At 41.2% G+C, this 21808-nt stretch overlaps 1 protein-coding gene across 3 annotated transcripts in view; it reads left to right on the top strand.

Annotated features, from left to right (window-relative positions):
* Positions 1-21808, top strand: part of FANCD2 (FA complementation group D2) — a 1694389-nt gene that overhangs the window by 84196 nt on the left and 1588385 nt on the right. For all 3 annotated transcript variants that reach the window (XM_044077594.1, XM_044077597.1, XM_044077595.1), the window contains exon 2: positions 1628-1711. In XM_044077594.1, coding sequence (XP_043933529.1) covers positions 1628-1711 — 84 coding nt within the window. The remainder of the gene's footprint in view (positions 1-1627; positions 1712-21808) is intronic.

Here is a 21808-nt window from a genome sequence, read left to right on the forward strand (position 1 = left end):
GGAGACTTTGGGTGGAAATAAGTAGGCAGCTGCCTTAGGCTAGCTGCAGCATTTACTCTGTGATATCTAGTAAATGTCAAGTTTGTATGGGTAGTTGGTTTTGTTAGCTGCTATTAAAAGCCTCTTGTCATCTGTACTTCCCATTAGAGCAAACCAGTATTCTTCTGGTTGATCTGTCTTGCATTTGGTCTTGAGCAGTTGGCAGGTACATAGAGGAAAAGGAGGAGTAATGTGAGTAGTGGGGTTTTGCCTAACAAAAACTGTTATTATTGGACAGTTAACAGGTTGATTTTAAGCTGTGTCAATGAGTTGTAATCATGTCTATCATGTATGGTGTGCTTACTAACACGATCTCTGAAATAACAATGGCCTTTTGCAGTGTGGCATTACCACGGCGGAGAACATGCGATTATCTAGTCCATAAAAGTTGTATGTCCGTATACCACTAGCCAGGTTATGTAAGGAAGACTGCTTGCTCCACCTACTATCAAGGCTCGGGCAGTGGTCCAGATGCCAGATGGTCATTTTAGAGCAGATGGAGTAGTTGAGGCCTGCTGTCATGTCTAAGACATAACGAGATGCTACTTTAGAAGACTCCTTATGGAGGCCAATATCAATGTTTTTATTCATGCTGTTTGCAAAGATCTCCGAGTTATATACTTAGATATCTGTATCCTCTTTTGCTAGACAGCAGTTGTATTAAAAAAAGCATTTTTTTTCCTGAATGGACTATGAAAATTTGTATTGAAGACCAAATCAGTGTGCCCCGTGTTTATCATCTCCTCCAAGATTACTGTATTGCAGAGATGAAGATAAATCACTCAATTAAGCCATTTTAGTTTCACCCATTTTAGTTTCACCTCAAGTCTGGTCTCTTCTACTCCATGAACTGTATTTGCTGCCACTGTATAGTAGTTTAAAACTGCTTACTGCATTACTTCTCTCTCTCTCTTTGCTTATGCGATGATTTAATTTGTTTTTATAATGTCTGCAAGATGAAGCAGTAGGTGAATTAATATTCTATTAGTTGGTGTGTGCATAGTGTATATGTGTGTACATATGCAGTATATAATAGACTCATGCCTTGTCCAGAATGTGTTTCAATACCTTGCAGTGGTCTTTCCTCACAACCCTATCAAAAGATAGCGCAGTCATTCCTGGATAACCTGTTGTACAGTAGATATAGTGCACTTAATTTGAGAGTGATTTATCTTAGCAAATTGGTTGAGATTAGCAAACTAAGTTAGAACTTTCAAATATAATTGATTTTAAATATCATTGTAAAGCAGCAAAAACCTGATGTTTCCCATCTAAGGAGACCCTCCTCACATACTCTTTTAACAAATTCTCTGGTCACTAAGCACTGGAGAAAGTAAGATCAGATATTGCTAAAATTCTTGTTCGTGCATTTTCTCTTGACCAAATGGCCTTCTGCAAATCAGTTATGACCTTCACCAGTTTCCATGTTTTATTACTATTGCTTCACTCCATAGAAATGTGTCTTCTAATCAGAAATGAAAAGATACAGCACTTTTTTTTTCAGTCTTGTAAATATGAGCTGTTTGTTTCTCTTGCATCTGCTATACCCACTAATCTGATTTTTGTTTTTGGCTTTATTCAAACTTAGATAAAATAAAACAGTCAAGAATGGCTACTAAAAGGAAATTACCAAATTCTGACGATATTGAAAATGTTACTGGAGATGCTTCTAGTAAGTATATTTTGCTCCGTTCTTATGGCAGACATAACCGACTCAGCAGGTAGCACAGTTGCCTGTGTATGGATAAGGTGTAAAGGTTGTGAACTTTATCCCTATAGCAGACTGTCGAATGTTGGGGGACTGCACTTCTGAGTGGCCACCCTTTTGATGATGCATGATTCTGAGGCACCATGTACTTTTGCCAGTAGTAGTAAAAATGAATGTTAATAGATTCCTTGGAATTTATCAGTGAAGAATGGGGTTAACTAACTTTACCATAGCTTTTGCTAAATACTTCCTTGGTTTCCCTTTATACATATTTTGGGAATAGTGAGGTCTGCAAAGATGGCAAAATAAACAAGTGGAACATGGGTATGTTGTATACTATTAGTGCCATGTGAATGTCTGATTATCGTATCACACACAGTAATGACTACAGGACTTGACAGTTTGATCGTTTTTAGTTGTACTGTATCCCCATCTCAACAGCATCATCACACAGTACATCGGGAATAACATATCTTGTGTACCGTGACCTCCTAGCTGTATGTGGGATATGTCTTTTGGCTATTTGTGTGGTACTCAAATTATTGATGGGGCTTCTGGGCTTTGTCACATGTTTTTCATAATTAATCCATGTGATGTTCTTTAACAAATGGAATTTTTAATCATGATCATATTTTCCCAGCTGTACTCTTCCTCTGCCCTTATTTGTATGAATCTACTGATAAAATGCCAGTATTAACCAAGGAGTTAATAAGAATATATCTTGAGACTAGACTATAAAAGTCAGAGAACATGAGAAATAACTATCATGTGTGACTTTGGATTTATTAAATCTGGGATTCATAGCTTATACTGTGACATTACTAAGAATAGATTTAGACTGTGATTTATTTTAGTGTGTAACCAAACCTCATCAACATAGGCTTTGAGTGTGAATGTTTTCACTGCTCTGTAACATTGTTCTTTGAACAATATGTGGCCAATTGTCAGCATTTTGCTTTTGTTGCAGGAATGACAGAATTCCATCTCACAAGACAATATTTTGGAGACATCCTACTGGTTTAATTAAAACAGTATTCCTATCTATATCTTTTCCACTTGACCAATTTTCTCTGTGACTTTTCCAGCTTATCCTTATAGCCTGGATATTTTCCTTTCATTCTTTCCTTGTATTAATTGTTGCACATCTCATGGTTTCATTCTTCATGTTGTTTATCTCTCTACTGTTTCTTACCTGCTTGTATTTTTCATTCATTTTCTCCTGTTTCCGACATTCAGCCTAAACATTTCAATTTTAGTCTTTCTGCCTTCCTAACTGTGTGTGTACCCTCCCAATGAAATCTTTTTATCCAGGTTGACCCCTCCCTCCTTTCTTTATTTCCGATGTCACTTCATATTACCTTATAGCCTTCTTCTTATCCTCTTTTCAACATATTATATGATTCACCTCATCTTGCCTCTGTCTGTCATAATACTGCCAGCATTATTAACTCCATTCTGTGTCCCTTCTAACTTATGCTAGACAGATGAACATAAATAATTTTTCTTTTGGTTGAAAAATAGCTGTTCACTTAATCTGATAACTAACATTATAGTTTATTTAAGATCTTTTTAAAATTGTGTTACTTGCTTTACAGAAATCAGTGTACCTGCCTTATAGGATCAGTGATGAAGCATTTGACTGTTACTGCTCACTGCTTACAGTCAGTAATGTAAACTGGCCTGTATAAATTACTTAACCATGTTTTTAGCCTTGTATTTATCGTTAAGTGTGATTATGAACACTGTAGTATAAAAATATCAGGTTTATGTCTGGATTGTTTGGAACATTTCTGTCCTATCCAAAGATTAGACTTGTTTCAACTTATAGAGATGCTGTTTTCTCTGATTCCTGACTAAAAACAGACATTATCCTGGGTACTATTTTATGAAAGTTGCAGTTTTACTTTAAGGATGACCTTGTGTTAAATCTGAGGATAGAATATTGCTTTTCATTTGCGATAAAAGTAAATTTTCCCCCACTGCATATTGTCAAGATTCCCTCATACCAGCCTGTTGAGTCCATTGTCTGAAGTACAGTTAGAGCTACCCTAGAGTGTTGCTAGCATCCGTGTCCATTTCCTGCAGGTAATGATTCAGTCCTTAAAGAACATAATGGTATCAGCTATGGTCAATACGCAGCTGTTATTCTTGTGTCAGGCTGAGTAAAGCTTGCACTTGTCTTTCAGTAAAACATGCAGACATGATGTAGTAAGCTGAGTTAAATGCAGTTACTTTGCACAGAGTGCCACGATTATGCTCCAGTATCAAGAAAGACAAACTAGTTAAGCGCTTCTGTGATGCAAAACACTATATTCACAATTGGTACGCAATTCCCCCACATGCTGTTAAGATTGGGTCTCACACTAGGCTGTAAGATCTGCTAGCACCAGACAACAAATTTAAACCTGCTTCATTTCTGCTTGCTGTTAATTTGATAGCAGCTTGCCAAGTGCTTTACAGCTTTGAAAGCTGGCAAAATACTTGGCACTTTCTTTTTCTTCTGTAACTAATAGTACATGAAGCAGATAAAGCTCCATGGACTACAAAGAATTATGACTGGGCCCTCTAATTCTAACCTACTGTTATGTTTTCAAAAAGACATGATGTTATTTTGATCGGAGACCTGATTATAATATTTTGCATTCAAAAATATGTTGCTATAGCTTTCAGTAAATCTTGCGGCAAGTAAATGTGTAGAGTTCTAAAAAAATTAACTTTTTAGTAATGTAATTGTTTTTAGTGGAAATGCAGGAAAGATGTTAAAGTAAAACTGGCTCCACAAATATTTACAGATTAGTATTGCTTGAAGCATACATTTCCATTTCTCCTTGGGTAATGATGAAGTGCTTCTTAATGTAAGGTGAACAATTAGGTTCAACATAAAGCTGTTACCCCTCTGGCAGGTTGAGTAAAGTTTACAATTGTTTTTAGTAAAATTTACAATTTTGAAAATGAGTTAAATGTATTTTTAACTGTGATTGTTGCTTTAAGTGAATCTTTTGGAATGTAAAATGTATCCAATGTAAAAAAATGTGACCTGCATAGCGTATATAATTGCTTTCAGTGGAAATAGAACAAAGCACTTCCGTTCACCTCAGAAAGTATCATGCCTATCACAATGATAGCTCAAGGACACACAATGTAACATTATTGCCAGTATCTTTTAATGTAACTATTTAGGCATTACATTGGACCCCTCTTTTATCTCCGTGTGTCTCACAGATAATATCACAAATTAAACCCTTTCTTAACTCAGGTTGTGCTAAAAAATTTCCCACTGTCTATATCCAGTAGCTGCGAATGCTAGAGCCAAAAATGTCCTACTTCCCAGACTTAAGTATTGCTTTCTCTTACTGGTTTTACATACTGCTTATAACATGCAACTGATCCAAATTACTGAAATTAAAGTGTTCAGACTTCCATTACTAGCAGATTCTCACGCTCACCGTGGTGACCTCAGAAAAGGACTCTTAATTGCTACCAATTAATAAGCCATTCTTCTTTTTCATCTGCCTTGTCTTTAAAATTATAAGTCTAGGATACTTCCCACCCCTAAGAATCAAACAGACATATCTTTTAATACTTTTCCAAGACATTAGCATCATTCTCATTTGGCGTAGATAAAAAAAGCTTTCTCACCAAGTCCTGTTTCTTGGAACCATTTACCCAGGGAAATCAGATAAGTAACCACATTGAAAGAACTCAAAAAAATCACTTCATAACCCCATGGTCATTCAGAATAAATGCAATTGATTCATAGAAGTTTGTTAAAATTGCCTGTAAAAAACAGTACAAACAGCAATTATGAATGTTCTTTTACCAAGGTATTGATATACGTCTCTACATTTGAACTCAAGAATTGCATTGCAGGATGTTGTCGGTCTCTGTCCTTTAATTTGTATGCTCACCATTATTTTACTACTGCTTCTGCAGTAATAGAATTTCTGTTTTGTAAAGGCTCCTTTGATTTACCCATTGTGGTGTATATATTGTATATTCTCCACATTTATTTGTACTGTGTTATTGCTCTTTGAGCCCGAGTTATGGCTTTTATTTTTATTTTATTTATTTTACATTTGTTAACCGGGTAGATGTTCTTTGTGCTTCACTGTTGCAGTCATTACATTTGGGTAATCTGCTGGCAGGTTGCCCTCAGTCGGCCTGAATAACAAAGTCTTGGGTCTTGCGTTGGTTGCTGTCTCCTCTTCCATGACGTCAGGTCGTCAAGGGTATAAAACATGCAGCCAACACCATTTTATTTAGTCTTTCTTGCCATGTGGTGCCCGAAGCAGAAGCAGTTCGAAAGTGCCAGTTGGCCAACTCCTGAAATGTTCGCATTCGATTTTCAGAACCGAAGTCTTCAACTAAAGCTAAGTACCCCTTTGGGGAAACTTTTTCTTGCTCCTTACCGATGTCAGTAAAACTTAATAATTGCATTACTTGTGGGAAGCAAATACCTCATAAGGATTTTCATTTGTACTGTATTCCTTGCCTAGGCCCAGATCATAACATGCCTTGCTGTTGGTTTTGTGCTAGATTTAACCAACGCACTATTAAGCGTCTGTATATTTTTGCCTCAAAATATTTTGGATCAGATTTAATTACCCTGAAATGTCGTCGGTTAGCAATCGGACTACCAGAGTTCACAAAAAATGCAAAGAAAAAGACAAGAGACAAACCGCCGAGGTCCAAAACCGATGACGAAGCTTCTCCTAAGCCAGTCGCCGGTTCACCGGTACTCTGTGAAGAGCTGTCGCAGCCCCTGATACTCACTATTTTTGAGTCGCAGGCCTCTACCGAGACCCATGTGGAGTCCGGTATGCCGTGAGATTCTCAAAGTATTGAACCCGCGGATGTCTCTCCCTTGGATGGGTCCAGAGCCGCTGAGCAGGCACCGGCTTCTGAGGGTGTTTTCAGGCCTCAACATTTTTATATAAAACAGACACCAGCTACAAAAACAAGATCAAAAACATCTTCTAAGTCTAAAAAAAACGATGCATGAGCCACGTGCTCAGGCCCCTATGCCTAAAAAACAGATGATCAAAATGGCTGAGGACTTAATTATCTTGATCAGGGGTTCCCAACCCCCCCTGCTAAGAGGCCTAGGCAAGACACTGATTATGAATCTTCAGATCAGGTTTCCTTTTCTTCTGATTCCTCTTCTGATCAGGAATTCTCTATTCCACCCTATGAGGATTCAGATGCAGAAGAATCCTTCCCATCTGCATCTCCTCCTGAGGATTATTCTTTTGGAGAAACCTTGCATACTTTAAGGGAACATTTTCATTGGGAGAGTCAGGATTTCTCTGAATCAAAAGAGGCCTAGGGATTTCCTCCTCCTTCCTCAGCATAGGCCTTTGGCTATACCTCCTGTATTAGACATTGTTGATGATGTGTTTTCGGAATCAAGCATGGCTCCTGATTCCCTACCTCCAGCTCCTAGTAAGCCAGACAGATATTACAGGGTTCCTGACTCCCACAAATTTCTATTCAAAAATCCTGCAGCTGATCCTGAGACTATCTCACAGGGTTCCAAAGGTGTAAAGGTCTCTACAGCCAAAAATCCTACCCCCTCTGATAGAGATTCCAGGGCGCTGGATAGATGGGGAAAGAAGGTTTATAAGTCTGCAACCTTGGCAATTAGGGCCTTAAACTGCCAGTTTCATATGCTTAAATATCAACAGCTTGTTATGGGCTTATTGAAACAGAAAATTATGTTGATTTCTGATTGTGTGGAAAATAAAGAATTACAGGAATTATTGCATGCAGCAGAACAGTTTGGAAAGCATACTTTGCAATGTGGTTTTGATTCCTTGGAGGCCTCTTGCAGGGCCGCAGTTACTGGATCTGTGATTAGAAGGCATGCCTGGCTCAAGGAGCAAAATCTGCCTGATCATGTTAAAGCTAAATTGTTGGATGCCCCTTTACAGCATGATACTCTGTTTGGTAATAAGGCAGAAGAGGTTTTAAAGAAAATGGAAGACGAAACTAAATCTATGCAAACTGTAAAAGATTTCTTACAAGTGCAGCCACCCAGGTTCAGTAGGCACTGGGCTACTAAAACCTGGTCCTTTCCTGTGTCCAACAGAGCCTTTCAAGGCAAATCCAGGCGCTCAAAAGGCTCTAGATACCAATCACAGGGTTCTTACAGGTCAAAGCAATGGGGTGCCTCCACCTCCAAATCTGGAGGAAACAAAGCACAACCCTGCAGTAAGCAGTCTCAATGACTTCCCTCTACCTTTACCAAGCATTTATCTTTTGGCAGCCCCCTTGGGAGGAAAATTAGCACTTCATGCTCACAATTGGCAGTTAATTACCCAGGACAAGTTAATTACCCAGGACAACACCCCACTGAAGAGGTTCCTCAGAAGAAGTCATGCAAGAAGAGGCACTTGGATTCCCCTCAGGAATCCCTCACAGAAGACAGTGATTCTGATGAAGGGGAAAGGTCCCCTAAATCTCCACCTGAGGATGTTAGAGATCCTTTCCCAGAAAGGTGGTTGGTCTTCCCAAACGTCTTCCCAGGAGGAATCGGTGTTCTTGGAATTCTTTGGGTCTGGACCATCTACTACTTGGGTTACCCCCAACCCCCCGTGGATGAGCTTATAGACCTGGTCTCCTGCAGGTCACAAAAGAAACTGGGCTCAGTGGCTTCAATTCCCAGACAAAATTCTCAGTGCCCCCTCTGACAGCCAACAGTGGACTAAGGGAATCCCTGTAGATGCCATGGCTGTTGTGGCAGCCACAATATAGGAGCTGGCTGAGCAGAGCTCCACTGTCTATCCTGCTAATAGGGAGTTTAGGGCACTGGTCAGGTTTGGGAAGTGAGTATGTGCTTCAGCAACCTTTGCTTTATGGTCGCTGAATTACCTGGTTCATTTCACTAGGTTACAGAGAGACTTGGTTAAGGTGCTCTCTAACTCTACCCGTAGGTCCATGTCCGCAGAAGAACAAAAGTCTTTTTCCTCATGACTGGTCACCCTGCAGTCCATTACAAATGCATCCATGAGGCTAATCTCGCAAGCAGCTGAATGTTCTTCACAGGCAGCCGGTTCAGCCATAGCTGTTAGGAGGCATGCCTGAATGTGGTTGTGCGATTTTGCAGAGCCCTTCAAGGCATTATCCATCAATGCTGCTTTTGATGGATCTTTGTTTGGGCCAACTATTAAAGAGACACTTTCCCATAGTGATCAAGATAGAAAGACCTTGTCTGCATTGGGAGTCTGCTTTTCTACCCGGTAGAAACCTTTTTTCTAGGAATCAACTCGGTGGTAAAAGATGTGGTTCTAGAAATCTCAAGGACCTATTCAAGGGTCACGCGGAGACTTTTTCCCCAGAGGCAGAAGGGGGAAATAGCTACAATGGATGATGCCACCCAGGGGTCTGCAGAATCGAGGGTCTCAAGATTCCTTTTCAGACAGACCCTTTCAGCACTCCTGAAAGGTTACCTAACTGTTCTTCTCTGGAGGTAGTCGGGCGGGGGGTGCTTTTCCTTGCACCTAAAAGCCTCTATACCTTTCACAAAAGATTCATGGTTGCAATGGATCATATCCAGAGGATATTTCATTCCCTTTTTACAAGTTCTCAAAAGGAAAAGAAAATGTCTTCTAATTGTTCTACCCAATCATTTGGAGCAGCTTTAGAGGTTCAAAAGCTGATGGACAGAAGATTCATCCGAGAGGTCTTGCCGATAAGAGGATATGGAATTTACTCAAGGTTCTTTTTAGTACCAAAGAAAACAGAGGTCTTGAGACCCATTTTTGATCTCCATTACCTGAACCAGTTTGTAAAGAATTCCAAATTCCGGATAATCATGGTTCAGTTTATTTTACCTCTCCTACAGAAGGATGACTGGATGTGCTCTGTTGATCTGCAGGATGCATACTATCACATCAGAGAGTACAGTTGCATTTAAAGATATATCTACGCTTCTAGCTGGGAGCCAGTCATTACCAGTTTAGAGCCCTGCCCTTTGGTCTCATCACTGCCCCCAAGGTGTTTACCAAATGCATCACAGTGGTAGCAGCTCATTTAAGATTGCACGGATTCAGAGTATTACCTTACTTAGATGACTGGCTCCTTACTGAACCAACCAGGCATCTTCTGGAAAAGTGCCAGGGATTACTTACTCCGTAATTCTCAGGGAGTGATATAACTGATCAGTTTGGCCAAGTGACAGCTTCAACCAGTTCAAATCTTGGAGTTTATATGGGCTTATCTAGATACAGTCTTTTGTCTAGCTCTTCTGCCTCAGAACAGAGTTTGTTCTTTGAAATTGCATGTCAGACAGGAATTCTTCTCCACTAGCAAAAATGGTAGTCTTAGGGTTGACTGCTGCATCAATAACTTTAATGCCCACTGCTCATCTTCATATGAGAATTCTTCAATAGACTCCATCAGTACAATGTTCTTTTCATCAACATCCTGTACGACATCAAATAAAATTATCTCATGTTTGCAGAAAATCCCTCATGTGGTGGATACAGCTCTGAAGTAATTTGTCAAGGCCATCCATTTATCTTTCCTTTCCCAAATTCCATGTTGACCATGGATGCATCCCAGTTGGGATGGGGGTGTTACTTGGGATGGACCATTCAAAGCATGTGGTCCCCAGAAGAGACCATTTTGCATACAAATGTCCTGGAGATGAGAGCAGTGCTTCTAGAGTTGCAGGCCCTTCAGAGCTGTCTTCCTGTAGGAACAACTGCTATTTGAATGGACAACATGTTAGTAGTCTGGTACATCAACAAACAGGAGGGAACCAGATCTTACCCCTTTTGCTGAGAAGCAATGAGAGTTTGGCAGTGGGCGATCTCCTCTCACTGCTTCCTTGTAGTAACACACATACCGGGGAAGTCCAACATCTTAGTGGACAAGCTCAGCAGGACCATCCTGATGCCTCATAAGTGGTCTCTGTGAATCAGTGGCAAATATGATCTTTCACAAATAGGGTCAACCATGCTGTGATCTATTCACTTCTCCCTCAACAATAAATGCAGCATTTTCTTTGTCCTAATTCCCTCACAGGGACATTCACTAAGAGATGTTTTAATCCAAGGTTGGCCCTCCAGTCTCCTTTCTGCCTACCCTCCCCTGCCTCTAATCCCAAAGCTTCTTCAAAAAGCGCTCCAGTTGAGGAGCAAAGTAATCCTCATTGCCCCCATCTGGCCTCGGCAAGTGTGGATGTTCTTCGTCTCACATTGCTGCAGTCATAACCTGTGGGTAGTCCGCTGTCCTCGGTCGGCCCGAATACCAAAGTGTTAGGCTGGCGTCGGTCATAGTCGCTCAGATCTGACGTCTGTACGCAGTGGTACTAAAGCGCATGACCGACGCCATATCCTCAGTCTTTCTTGCCGCATGGTCCGAAGCAGAAGCAGCGTTTGCAAGTGCCGTTCGGCGTCCTGAAATTTTCGTATTCTGAGTTTCAGACCGAAGACCAAGTTGGGCTAAGTACCCGTTGGGAATATTTTTGTCTTTTCTTGCCTCAGTTAAATCCGGATGTCAGAAAAAGTTAATAATTGTATTTCTTGTGGGAAACAGATACCTCATAGGGACTACCACTCTGTCTGTATTCCTTGCTTGGGACCTGAGCACGACGTAGTCGGGTGTCGCTTTTGCGCTAGATTTAATAAGCGCACCATTAAACGCAGGTTAGATTGTGCTAGACTTGTTTTTGGTAAGCGGTGCAACTACAACATGCCGTTGGATCCTCCGACGCCCGCTACCGCTAAGAAGCGAAAAGATAAATCGTTAAAGTCTAAGCAGGATGAGTTGTCCGTTGCGGACGCCGGTTCTTTGGAAACTACGGTGGAATCAGTGGATCCAGCCGAGGTTTCAGCTGAGTCTCAGGGGGAGCCTTTAATATTACAGGAATTGGCCTCTCAGGAGTCAGGTCAGGCCGAGGGGGCCTCTCAAGTTTCTGTAGTTCCTTCTTTACTTAAGGTTGTTAGGCCTTCTACTTCTGTCACTAAAGCGCATTCTAAAGCTAGGCCTGGTCTTTCTGGCACAGGCGTCAGCCCTAGTTCTGCAGGTTCTGTTCCTAAAAAACATATGCTAAAAATGGCAGAGGATTTGATTACTTTAATCAGAGGTTCTATGCCCCCTCCAGATAAGAGACCTAGGGTGGAGACAGAGGTGGAGGGTTTGGAGCATTCCTCAGATTACTCTGAGTCTTCAGCTGAGGACATTCAGGATTTTCCTCCCTATTCTGATTCGGATGCAGAGGACTCCTGTCCTTCTGCTTCTCCTCCAGAGGATTTTTCTTTCTCTGAAACCCTGCATTCCATGAGGGAGCATTTTAAGTGGGAAGGTCAGGATTTCTTCGATTCTCGTAAGAGGCTAGGGAATTTTTGTTTTTACCACAGCATAGGCCCTTGGCCATTCCCCCTGTTTTGGATGTTGTTCAGGATGTTTTTTCTGAGGCTTCCCTTAATCCTGATTCTTTACCTCCGGCCCCTGTCAAGCCAGACAGATACTACAGAGTTCCAGAGGCTCATAAATATTTATATAAGAGTCCTAGAGCTGACCCAGAAACTATTAGCCAGGGACCTAAGGGTGTCAGGGCTTCTGTAGTAAAGAATCCAGTTCCTCTGGATAAAGATTCTAGAGCTTTGGATAGGTGGGGTAAAAAAGTGTATACTTCCTCCACTCTAGCTATGAGGGCTTTGAATTGCCAGTTTCATATGCTGAAGTACCAGAATTTTCTGTTAAATCAGTTGAAATCTAAGGTAGATGCTTTAGCTGAGGGTATAGAGTGTAAGGAATTGCAGGATTTAGTTCATGCCTCTGATCAGGTAGGTAAGCATTCCTTGCAGTGTGGCTTTGATGCTCTTCAGGCTTCTTCCAGGGTGGCGGCCACTGGTTCAGTTATTCGTAGGCACGCCTGGCTTAAGGATCAGAATTTGTCAGAGCATGTTAAAGCTCGAATTTTGGATGCTCCCTCCAATCTGAAGTTCTTTTTGGTTCTCCTGTGGTGTCAGTTTTGAAGAAAATGGAAGACAAAGCTAAGTCCATGCAGACAGTTAAGGAATTTTTACAAGTGCAGCCCCCTAAGTTTAGCAGAAATTGGCCTGCAAAAGGATGGGCATATCCTTCTTCCGATTACCAGTCTAAGGGCAGATCTAGACGTGGTAGGGGCAGAGCTCATGCTCAGGGTTCTTTCAGACCTAGGACGTGGAGTTCTCCTGCACAATCTTCTGGTGAGGGCAGGGGTCAGCCTTTTCGTAAACATACCCAATGACCTGTATCTCCAGCTGCCAGATTCCTCCTGTCTGGCAGCTCCTCTAGGAGGAAAGTTGGCACTCTTCAAGCAAAATTGGCTTTTGGTCACCCAGGACAAATGGGTGTTGGACATTATAGATCGAGGCTACAAGTTTTATTTTCACACCTTGCCTCCTTTCAAAGGCATGCCGGACGTACCTCCTCAGCAAAAGCTGGAGGCTCACAAACAGATTTCTTTACTTTTAAAAATGGGGGCTATTCAGGTGGTACCTCCGTCAGAAGTAGGCCTAGGATTTTATTCTCGCCTGTTCCTTGTGCCAAAGAAGGGGAAAACTTGGAGGCCAATTCTGGATTTGTCTATTCTCAACACATACCTAGACATCCCAAAATTCAAGATGCTAACTTTACAGCAACTTCTGCCTCTGCTAGGCAAAGATCACTGGATGGTAACTCTGGATCTCAAAGAGGCTTATCTTCACATTCCTATCAGGCCCAGCTGCAGAAGGTTCCTGCGTTTTCGGGCTGGTACTTTTCATTATCAGTTCTCTGCATTGCCCTTTGGCTTATCTACTGCGCCCAGGGTGTTCACAAAGGTCCTGGCTCCTGTGATAGCCTTCTTAAGACTAAGAGGAATACAAATTTATCCTTATTTGGACGATTGCCTGATTCTTGCTCAAGACAAAGTCACGTTACTTCAGCATCTACAGTATGTAATGGCAGTGTTAAGGTGCCTAGGGTATTCTGTGAACGAAACAAAGTCGAGTCTAGTACCCTCTCAGGACATGTGCTTTCTGGGTGTGAGACTGAATACAGCCTCTCAGATGGCTTTTCTGACCCCGGACAAACAAATAAATCTTCCCCTATACTTTCAGAGATTATCCCTACTGTCCAGGCTGACTGCAAGGACAGTCCTTCAAGCCTTGGGGTTCATGGCATCTTGTATTCTGGTACTTCCCAATGCCAAACTACATATGAGGAAGCTACAATGGTATCTCAAAAGTGTATGGACTCAACACTGCCACAACTGTCATTCAGATAATACCTTGCATCCAAAGGGAATTTTTGTGGTGGGCTCAGGAATGTCACCTAAACAAGGGACTCTCTGTGACCCGACCAGAGGCGAGTCAGATCCTAACGACAGATGCCTCGGACATGGCTTGGGGAGCACATTTCAATGGGAGATGGGTTCAAGACACGTGGCCTCCCAGACTACAGCATTTGCATATCAACATGAAGGAGATGTTAGCAGTACAATTTGCTCTGATGGCTTTCAAGGATCTACTTCAACCGGGACAGGTGTTGATTCAAACAGACAACACAACAGTCATGTGGTACATCAACAAGCAGGGGGGAACCCATTCGTACCCTCTTTGCAGACAAGCTATGGTTTTGTGGGAGACTGCTCTGAGTTTGCACCTCACTCTTCAAGCAAGGTTTCTGCCAGGAGCACAGAACTCCTTAGCAGATGTTTTGAGCAGGCAACTAGTGGATCCCCACGAGTGGAAATTGGATCCCCATGTATTTCAACAGTTGACAGTGGCTTGGGGAACTCCAGACATAGATCTGTTCGCATCCCCACAAAATTTTCAACTGCCAAAATTTTGCACAAAGATGTTTCACCCAGAAGCTTGGAAAGTGGATGCTCTATCTTTCAGTTGGAACAACCTTCATGTTTATGCCTTTCTTCCTCTGCCTCTCCTTCCCAAGGTGCTCTTGAAGGTCAGACAGGACAAGCCTTGCATGATCCTTATAGCTCCAGATTGGCCACGTCAGCGCTGGTACCCTTTGCTGAGGAGTTTAGTTTGGGAGCCTCCTTGGCCTTTGCCACCAATTCCACACCTTTTGTCTCAGGCAAGCAATCATTTCCTCAATGTCAGGATACAGTCCCTGCATCTGACAGCCTGGCATATTTTGTTTTAGACCCTGGGGGGTCGCAGCTTCCTCAGCAAGTTTTAAATGTCATTTTGGAAGCCAGGCGGCCTAGTACAAGAAAAGTTTATGCTGATAAATGGAGGAGATTTTTTCTTTGGAGCACAGCAAAGAGCTTTGATGTTTCACGGCCTAATTTGAGTGTTACACTACAGTACCTTACAGAATTATTAGACAAGGGTTTGTCTTTCTCCTCCGTGAAAGTTCATGCTGCAGCCATTTCTGCTCACTATGACTGTGACCCACCGTTATTTTCTCACCCTTTGTTTAAGCAATTTCTTAGAGGGGCAAAGAATATAAGACCCCCACGTAGAGCTCCTACTCCTTCCTGGGATCTCAATTTTGTGTTGGAAAAGCTGACTTTACCTCCTTTTGAACCTGCTGCTACATCTGAGTTGAAGTTTTTGTCTTGGAAGACTGCTTTTTTGTTGGCCATTACGTCTGCTAGGAGGGTATCTGAATTACAGGCTCTAATGGCAGTTGAACCCTTCCTAATATTTCATAAGGATAGGGTATCCTTACGTACTAACCCTACTTTTATGCCTAAAGTTGTTTCTGATGTGGCCTTGAACCAATCTATTCATTTGCCTACTTTTTATGCTGATCCCCAAAATAAAGGGGGAAAAAAATTTTGCACACTTTGGATATTCACAGGCAGTTAAGTTATTATTTGAGCAGAACTAAAGGGTTCAGGCAGTCTCAACAGTTATTCATTTCTTTTGCCTTGGGTTCACAAGGAAAACCTGTTTCAAAGCAAACTATTTCTAAGTGGATTAGCCATTGTATTGCTTTTTGTTATTCTCATCATGGAAAGGAGGTTCTGGCTGGGATTAGACCTCATTCCACTAGGGCTACTGCCACTTCTACTGCTTTTTTAAGGGGAGTAGCTACTAAGGATATTTTGGAGGCAGCTACTTGGAGTTCAGTGCACACTTTTACTAAACATTACCATCTCCCTCTTTATTCCAAATCTAGGGCTGGGTTTGCCACTGCAGTTTTACAGGGCATGTTAGCAGCTCCTAGTGCTTTTTGATTTGGCCAACCTCCCTTACCTTTGCTTTGGGATTCTACCCACAGGTTATGACTGCAGCAATGTGAGACGAAGAACATAGTACAGTTTTGTACCTACCATAAATGTAGATGTTCGAGGATCTACATTGCTGCAGTCCTATTTACCCTCCCTCCTTCCCCTCTGTAGGTTAGGGTTGCTGTGTTGCTTTTGGGGTGATTATTTTTTCTGTAATTGGTAGTTGGGTATTTTCTATGTTTGGCTATGGCCTTTCCTTTTTAGGCCTTCTGACATCTGGGGCAAGAAAGACTGAGGATATGGCGTCGGTCATGCGCTTTAGTACCACTGCGTACTGACGTCAAATCTGAGCGACTATGACCGATGCCAGCCTAACACTTTGGTATTCGGGCCGACCGAGGACAGCGGACTACCCACAGGTTATGATTGCAGCAATGTGGATCCTCGAACATCTACATTTATGGTAGGTACAAAACCGTACTTTTTCCTTCCTATGGTCTCACCTAGTATGTCCTGCTTGGACCAGACAAGACCTCCTGTCACACCCGTCAGGGATGATTCATACGGACGTTGCAGGCCTCAAGTTGAGCACATGTTTTTTTTTCCAATTCCAGTGATGGCTAGACATTCCAGGCTTTCCTCCCCAGTTTGCCAAATTCTATTTTCGTCTCACACACCTTCAACTTGGAAGATTTATAACAGTAAGTGGAAGATATTTTCCTTTTGGGCTCATGAGAGAGAGTCTGATCCTTTCACTGCTCCACTCCCTGCTGTTTTAGATTTCCTTGCCTCCATCTTCCAAAGTGGGTCAAGTTTCTCCACCATCAAAGTTCAGTTAGCAGCCATCCCCAATTACCACATTGAAGAAAAGGCTTCTCCTTTAGCTTCATCTATGTTATGTAAGGCCTTTCTTAAAGGTACCCTTTTACTTAGACCTCCAATTAAGGACCCCACTCCACCTTGGGACTAAGGAATTCAGGAAAACTGATCAATTGTTTGTTTCCTTTTCTAGTAATAAGATGGGAAGACCAGTCTCAAAAACTGCAGTAGCTAAATGGATAGCAGATTGTATGTCCTACATTTATTCCTTGAGAGGCCCAACTTTACCAAGGCAACCAAAAGCACACTCAACTAGGTCAATAGCTACATTAGCTGCTTTTTGGAATGGAGCTTTCATTGATGACATTTGCACAGCTGCCACATGGTGTAATGTTTAGACTTTTATTGCTCATTACAAATTGGACATAATCTCCAAAAACAGAGCTGCATTTGGTTCTGCGTTTCTCTAGGATATCCTTTTTTCCAATTTCTCCATGTCTTTTGATTTGTAATACCATGACAGGAATAGACCCCATTCCTAAGTCAAAGTATGGTTAAAGTTCATGAAATTTAGTATTGTTTTAATCTTTGATGTTACCCAGAATCCCTCTTCGCAACACCCACAATGTGCCCAGTAGTGACTCCTGTAATTCATACATGTATCGGTAACCTAGCTAAGTATGATTGTAAATTCCTTTTTTTTTTTTTTTTTTTTTTTAAGACCTATTGCTCCTACTACTACTGGAACTGTCTGGGTAACCTTCTTCCACATTTTCCTTATTTCTACCTGCAAATCCTGGTATTTTATGATTTTTTTACCTATCATATGTAAGACATGTAGTCACTGGGCATAGCAATTTCAATGATCAATGCTACTTTTGTCTTCTTTTCATGGACTACTATATTTGGTTTTCTCACGTCTATTTTTTGAACTGTTGGTAATGGGTGATTGGGTGATCCCATGTGATATAAACATCATTATTTTCTGTAATGCTTTGTGGCTCATGTTTGCAGTCTTTTTCAGACACTTCAATAACATAATGTTGGCACAATCCCAAATGCAACAGTCTTGCCACATTATTATGCCTTTCATTATACTGACCATCTTTCATTAGTATATCACAACCAGCAACAATATGTCTGACTGTTTCCAATTCTATTTTACAAAATCTATATTTGGCTGTTTCTCCCACATTTTCGATGGATTTTGTAATCCAACGTGCACATAATGTACTATCTTAGGCTGCCAATATTAACCTTTTGTCTTTTGGTTTAAATTCACCTCTCCTTAACCATTCTTGTGTTTAATCCTGATCAACATAAGGTTGTTCCAAGAGTTTTCTATACTTGCAACTATATTTATGCATTTTCCACATTTCTTGCCATCTCATCTGATCTTTCACCTTGTATTCTTTCTTTTGTTTTTTGGCACATTCAGTTGCTGTCTGATTTTTATCTACTTCTGGTTTGATTTCCATTCCCACTTGATGCCGATATGCTTCTACTAAACTAATCAGGGAAGTCATCTTATTTTATTTTTATTTATTTTACATTTGTTGACCGGGATAGTCCGACTGGATACATGTCCATTTTCAGCGGAGTCCCGGGGAGAAAAGCTCCAACAGGTTTAAAATGACATATAATAAAAGACAGAAGACAGCAAGCCAAAGGACAGGAAACATGTACATAGAGAGATAACAGTGCAGCAATAGAAGTTGCATTTGATTACTTTCATTATATACAGGTTAGTAGACCCTTAGTCGACTAAATCCTTCCTAGTCAAAAATTGCCCATATCTGTGCAGAATTTCTCATGGTAATCTTAGTCCGGGTTCATACAAGGACATATCCAATGCGATTTAAGGTGGATTTCTAGCCCTTTTTGAATAGAGCTAGTGATGGTGAAACGTTAATTTATTTGGGAGAGAGTTCCACACCTTTCCGATGACATTAGAGTACAGTCTGTCCCCACCTATGTTGTGGGCCTTGCTTGTTTGTATTAGGAGTTTGTCAGATGAGCGAGAGAACTAAGGTTGGTGTAGGGGTTAGTATGTTTTTAGAGCAGGAGTGTTCTCTGGGTGTTTTAGGATTTTAAAGGCTTCTGCAAGTTGATATTTTGGAGAAGATTCGGGAGTTCTAGCCAGTCAAGTTTTTTAGGTTAATACAATGGTGTGTTCTGTAGGGCAGGGCAGTGATGAATCTGGCAATGTGGTTATAACAAGTGGAGAGACGATTTAGGTCTGATTTATTAAGGTTAGAGAGGATGGGGAGGCATATAGTAGTGTGGATAGAAGGTGTGACCGGGCAGTGGCTAGTCTAGCTGCTGGAGTTAGGAAGGTTTTTAATCTATATAAAGACCCTAGTTTTTGTTTACTGTCTTAATAGTTTGGTTAATGTGGGTGTCAAATCGAGTTTATTATCTATAATTACTCCTAGTAGTTTAGTATTTGTGGTAGGAGAGATAGTAGTTCCGTTATTGGATTGGATAGTAAATTGAGTGATAGGTGTAGGGTTAGTTGGATGAAAGAGGAGTAGTTGGGTTTTTGGGTTTAATATGAGGTGATGGTCTGTTAGCCAATTTTCAACTATGGTAAAGCAGTGTTGGGTGGCTTTTAGAAGGTTGTCCAGTGTGGGATTGGAACAGATGATAGTAGAGTCATCTGCATATTGGATGCAGGTGGCTTCGGGATGGCTGAGTGCAGGTCATTTATGAATATTGAGAAGAGAAGAGGTCCTAATATGGACCCTTGAGGTACGCCAATGCTGTTTGGTAGTAGGGATGAGAGCTTGTTCTGCCATATAACTGCTTGTTGTCTGCCTACTAGGTAGTCCTGAAACCAGTTTAGGACATGGGTGTCTAGGTGAAAGGTTTCTAGGGTTGTGAGAAGGATCTGGTGGTTTACCATGTCAAGGCTTTTGACATATCTAGAAAGAGTGCAGAGGAGATATTTTTGTTGTTCCGATGATGGTTGATTTTTCAGTAAAAGAGAGAAGGGCAGTTGTCGTGCTATGGTGGGGTCTAAATCCATGCTGACATTCAGTTAATAGCTTGTTTTGGATGAGATAGGACATTAGTTGTTTATGCACACACTTTTCCATTATTTTTGCAAGTGGAGATAAGATGGCTATTGGCCTGTAGTTTGAAAGTTCAGTGGATGTTCCACCTTTATGAAGGGTATGACATGAGATATTTTCCATATTGCTGGGATTGTGGACTCACTAATGGTTCTGTTTATTAAGATTGATATGGGGTAAGCAATTGCGTCTGCAGCAATTTGCAGGTATTCTGCTGGTAGAAGATCAGCTGAGAGGAAGTTGGCTTTAATTTTTTAGTCGGGTTCGAATGTAATTGGTAGATATGGGTTGTAGGTTGAATGATATTGGGGTTTGGGTGTGGTGTTTTAGGGGTGGTGGAGGGAGCGGGTAGCTGGCTAGCTAGTGACTGAATGGTTTCGTGAAGAATATATTAAAGTTGTTCGCTACTTCTTCTTGGTTCTTATCAGATAGAGTTTCTGGGGTGGGTGTGGTGGATTTTCCTGGTTGGAGAAGTTTGTTCAATCCTGCCCAGAACTTTGGGGGTTCTTTTGGTTTTGTTTTGTAAGTGGTGAAAGTAGTTTTTCTTGTCTAGAGCAGTGGCTTTTTAGTTTCATTTCTTATTTGTTGGAAGAAGACTCGATCTAATGGTGATTTGGTACGCCACTTGGTCCATGCTTTGTCCCTGCGATTAATTTTGGTTTTGGTCTCTGTGGATAGCCAGGGTGCTATGTGGGATTTGATTCTAGATTCCCTTTTGGAGCATGAGAGTCCAGTATTGCGAGGAATGTTTCATTAAAATATGAGACTGCCTCATCTATGGGAAGTAATTTCAATTTTGACCAGTTACAGTATTTAAGTTCTGTGTTAAATTTGATTGGGTCAAATTTTTCTTATTTCTGATCGCTCTGTACACTGGCCCTAGCATTGGTTGTATTATTTTTCAAAATGTATGTTAGCAAATGGTCACTAACATCATTAGGAGAGTACCGAGTATATCTTAGGGGTCCTCCTTGACAAGCATCCAGTCAAGTATGCTTTCTTTTGCTTATTATTGCCTAGCCTGGTGGTAGTGGATATAATCTGAGTAAACCCATAGAGATTTAAGGGGTATGATTGGACTGGGCGGAGCATTGGTTCCAGTCAATGTTGACATCTCCCAGGACAATTGTTTCTTGTGGGTAATTGTTGTCTATCCAATTTAGAATGGTTTCTAGAGTTTCAATATTGTTCCTGGGGGTATGTAGATAACTATTAGGTTTACACTCTTTTGTTTATTTAATTTTATTATCAATGCTAATATTTCAGCGTTAGCAGTCTGTGGTGGTTGTTTGGGGTTGGTTATGATGTTTAGTGTATTTTTGTACAGGACAGCTATCCCACCTCCTTTTTTCTTTATACGGTCAACTCTAAGTATGTTAAACCCAGGTGACATTATCTGATTATCTTTGGTTGATGGTTTAAGCCACGTTCCGTTAGACACATGATGTCAGGTAGGTAGGTTTCTAGCATGGCATGAAGGTTATGTATCTTATTGTTCAGACTTCTTATGTTTAGATGACAGATAAGTAGGGAGTTGGTCGGTCTAAGGGTGAGTGGATGTTTGGTGGGCTCTATGGAGCTGGTAGGGCCAGGGTTGGGGTGGATGTCCCCGTCTTTGGTGATGTTTCTCCTCAGGTAAGCTCTTAGTTTTAGGACTTTGATTAGTATCTTTAGACCTTGTTTTGTTTTCAGAGTTAATTGTTGTTGTTTAATAAGGTAAGGTTCTATGAGATTTTTTGTATTGGGGATTGTTTTGTCGTAGTAGAGTTCGACTATTGGTGGTTGGGAGTGGGCGTTTGTGTGACAATTTGGATAGTGGAGGCCTGCTAATGATAGGTGTTCATAACTTGTTAGGAGGTACAGTGTAGCAATGAATGGTATACTTACTGTACTCATGTTTCAAAACTTTCACTATGTTTGGGTCTTGTGAGGTCAGCAGATATGTATGTAGTCCCATGATTGCAGGTCTATGCATCAATTTTGAGGAGGCCC

The sequence above is a fragment of the Protopterus annectens genome, chromosome 7.part0, assembly GCF_019279795.1.
Source record: "Protopterus annectens isolate FY-2018-M chromosome 7.part0, PAN1.0, whole genome shotgun sequence".
NCBI classification, from domain to species: Eukaryota; Metazoa; Chordata; order Ceratodontiformes; family Protopteridae; genus Protopterus; species Protopterus annectens.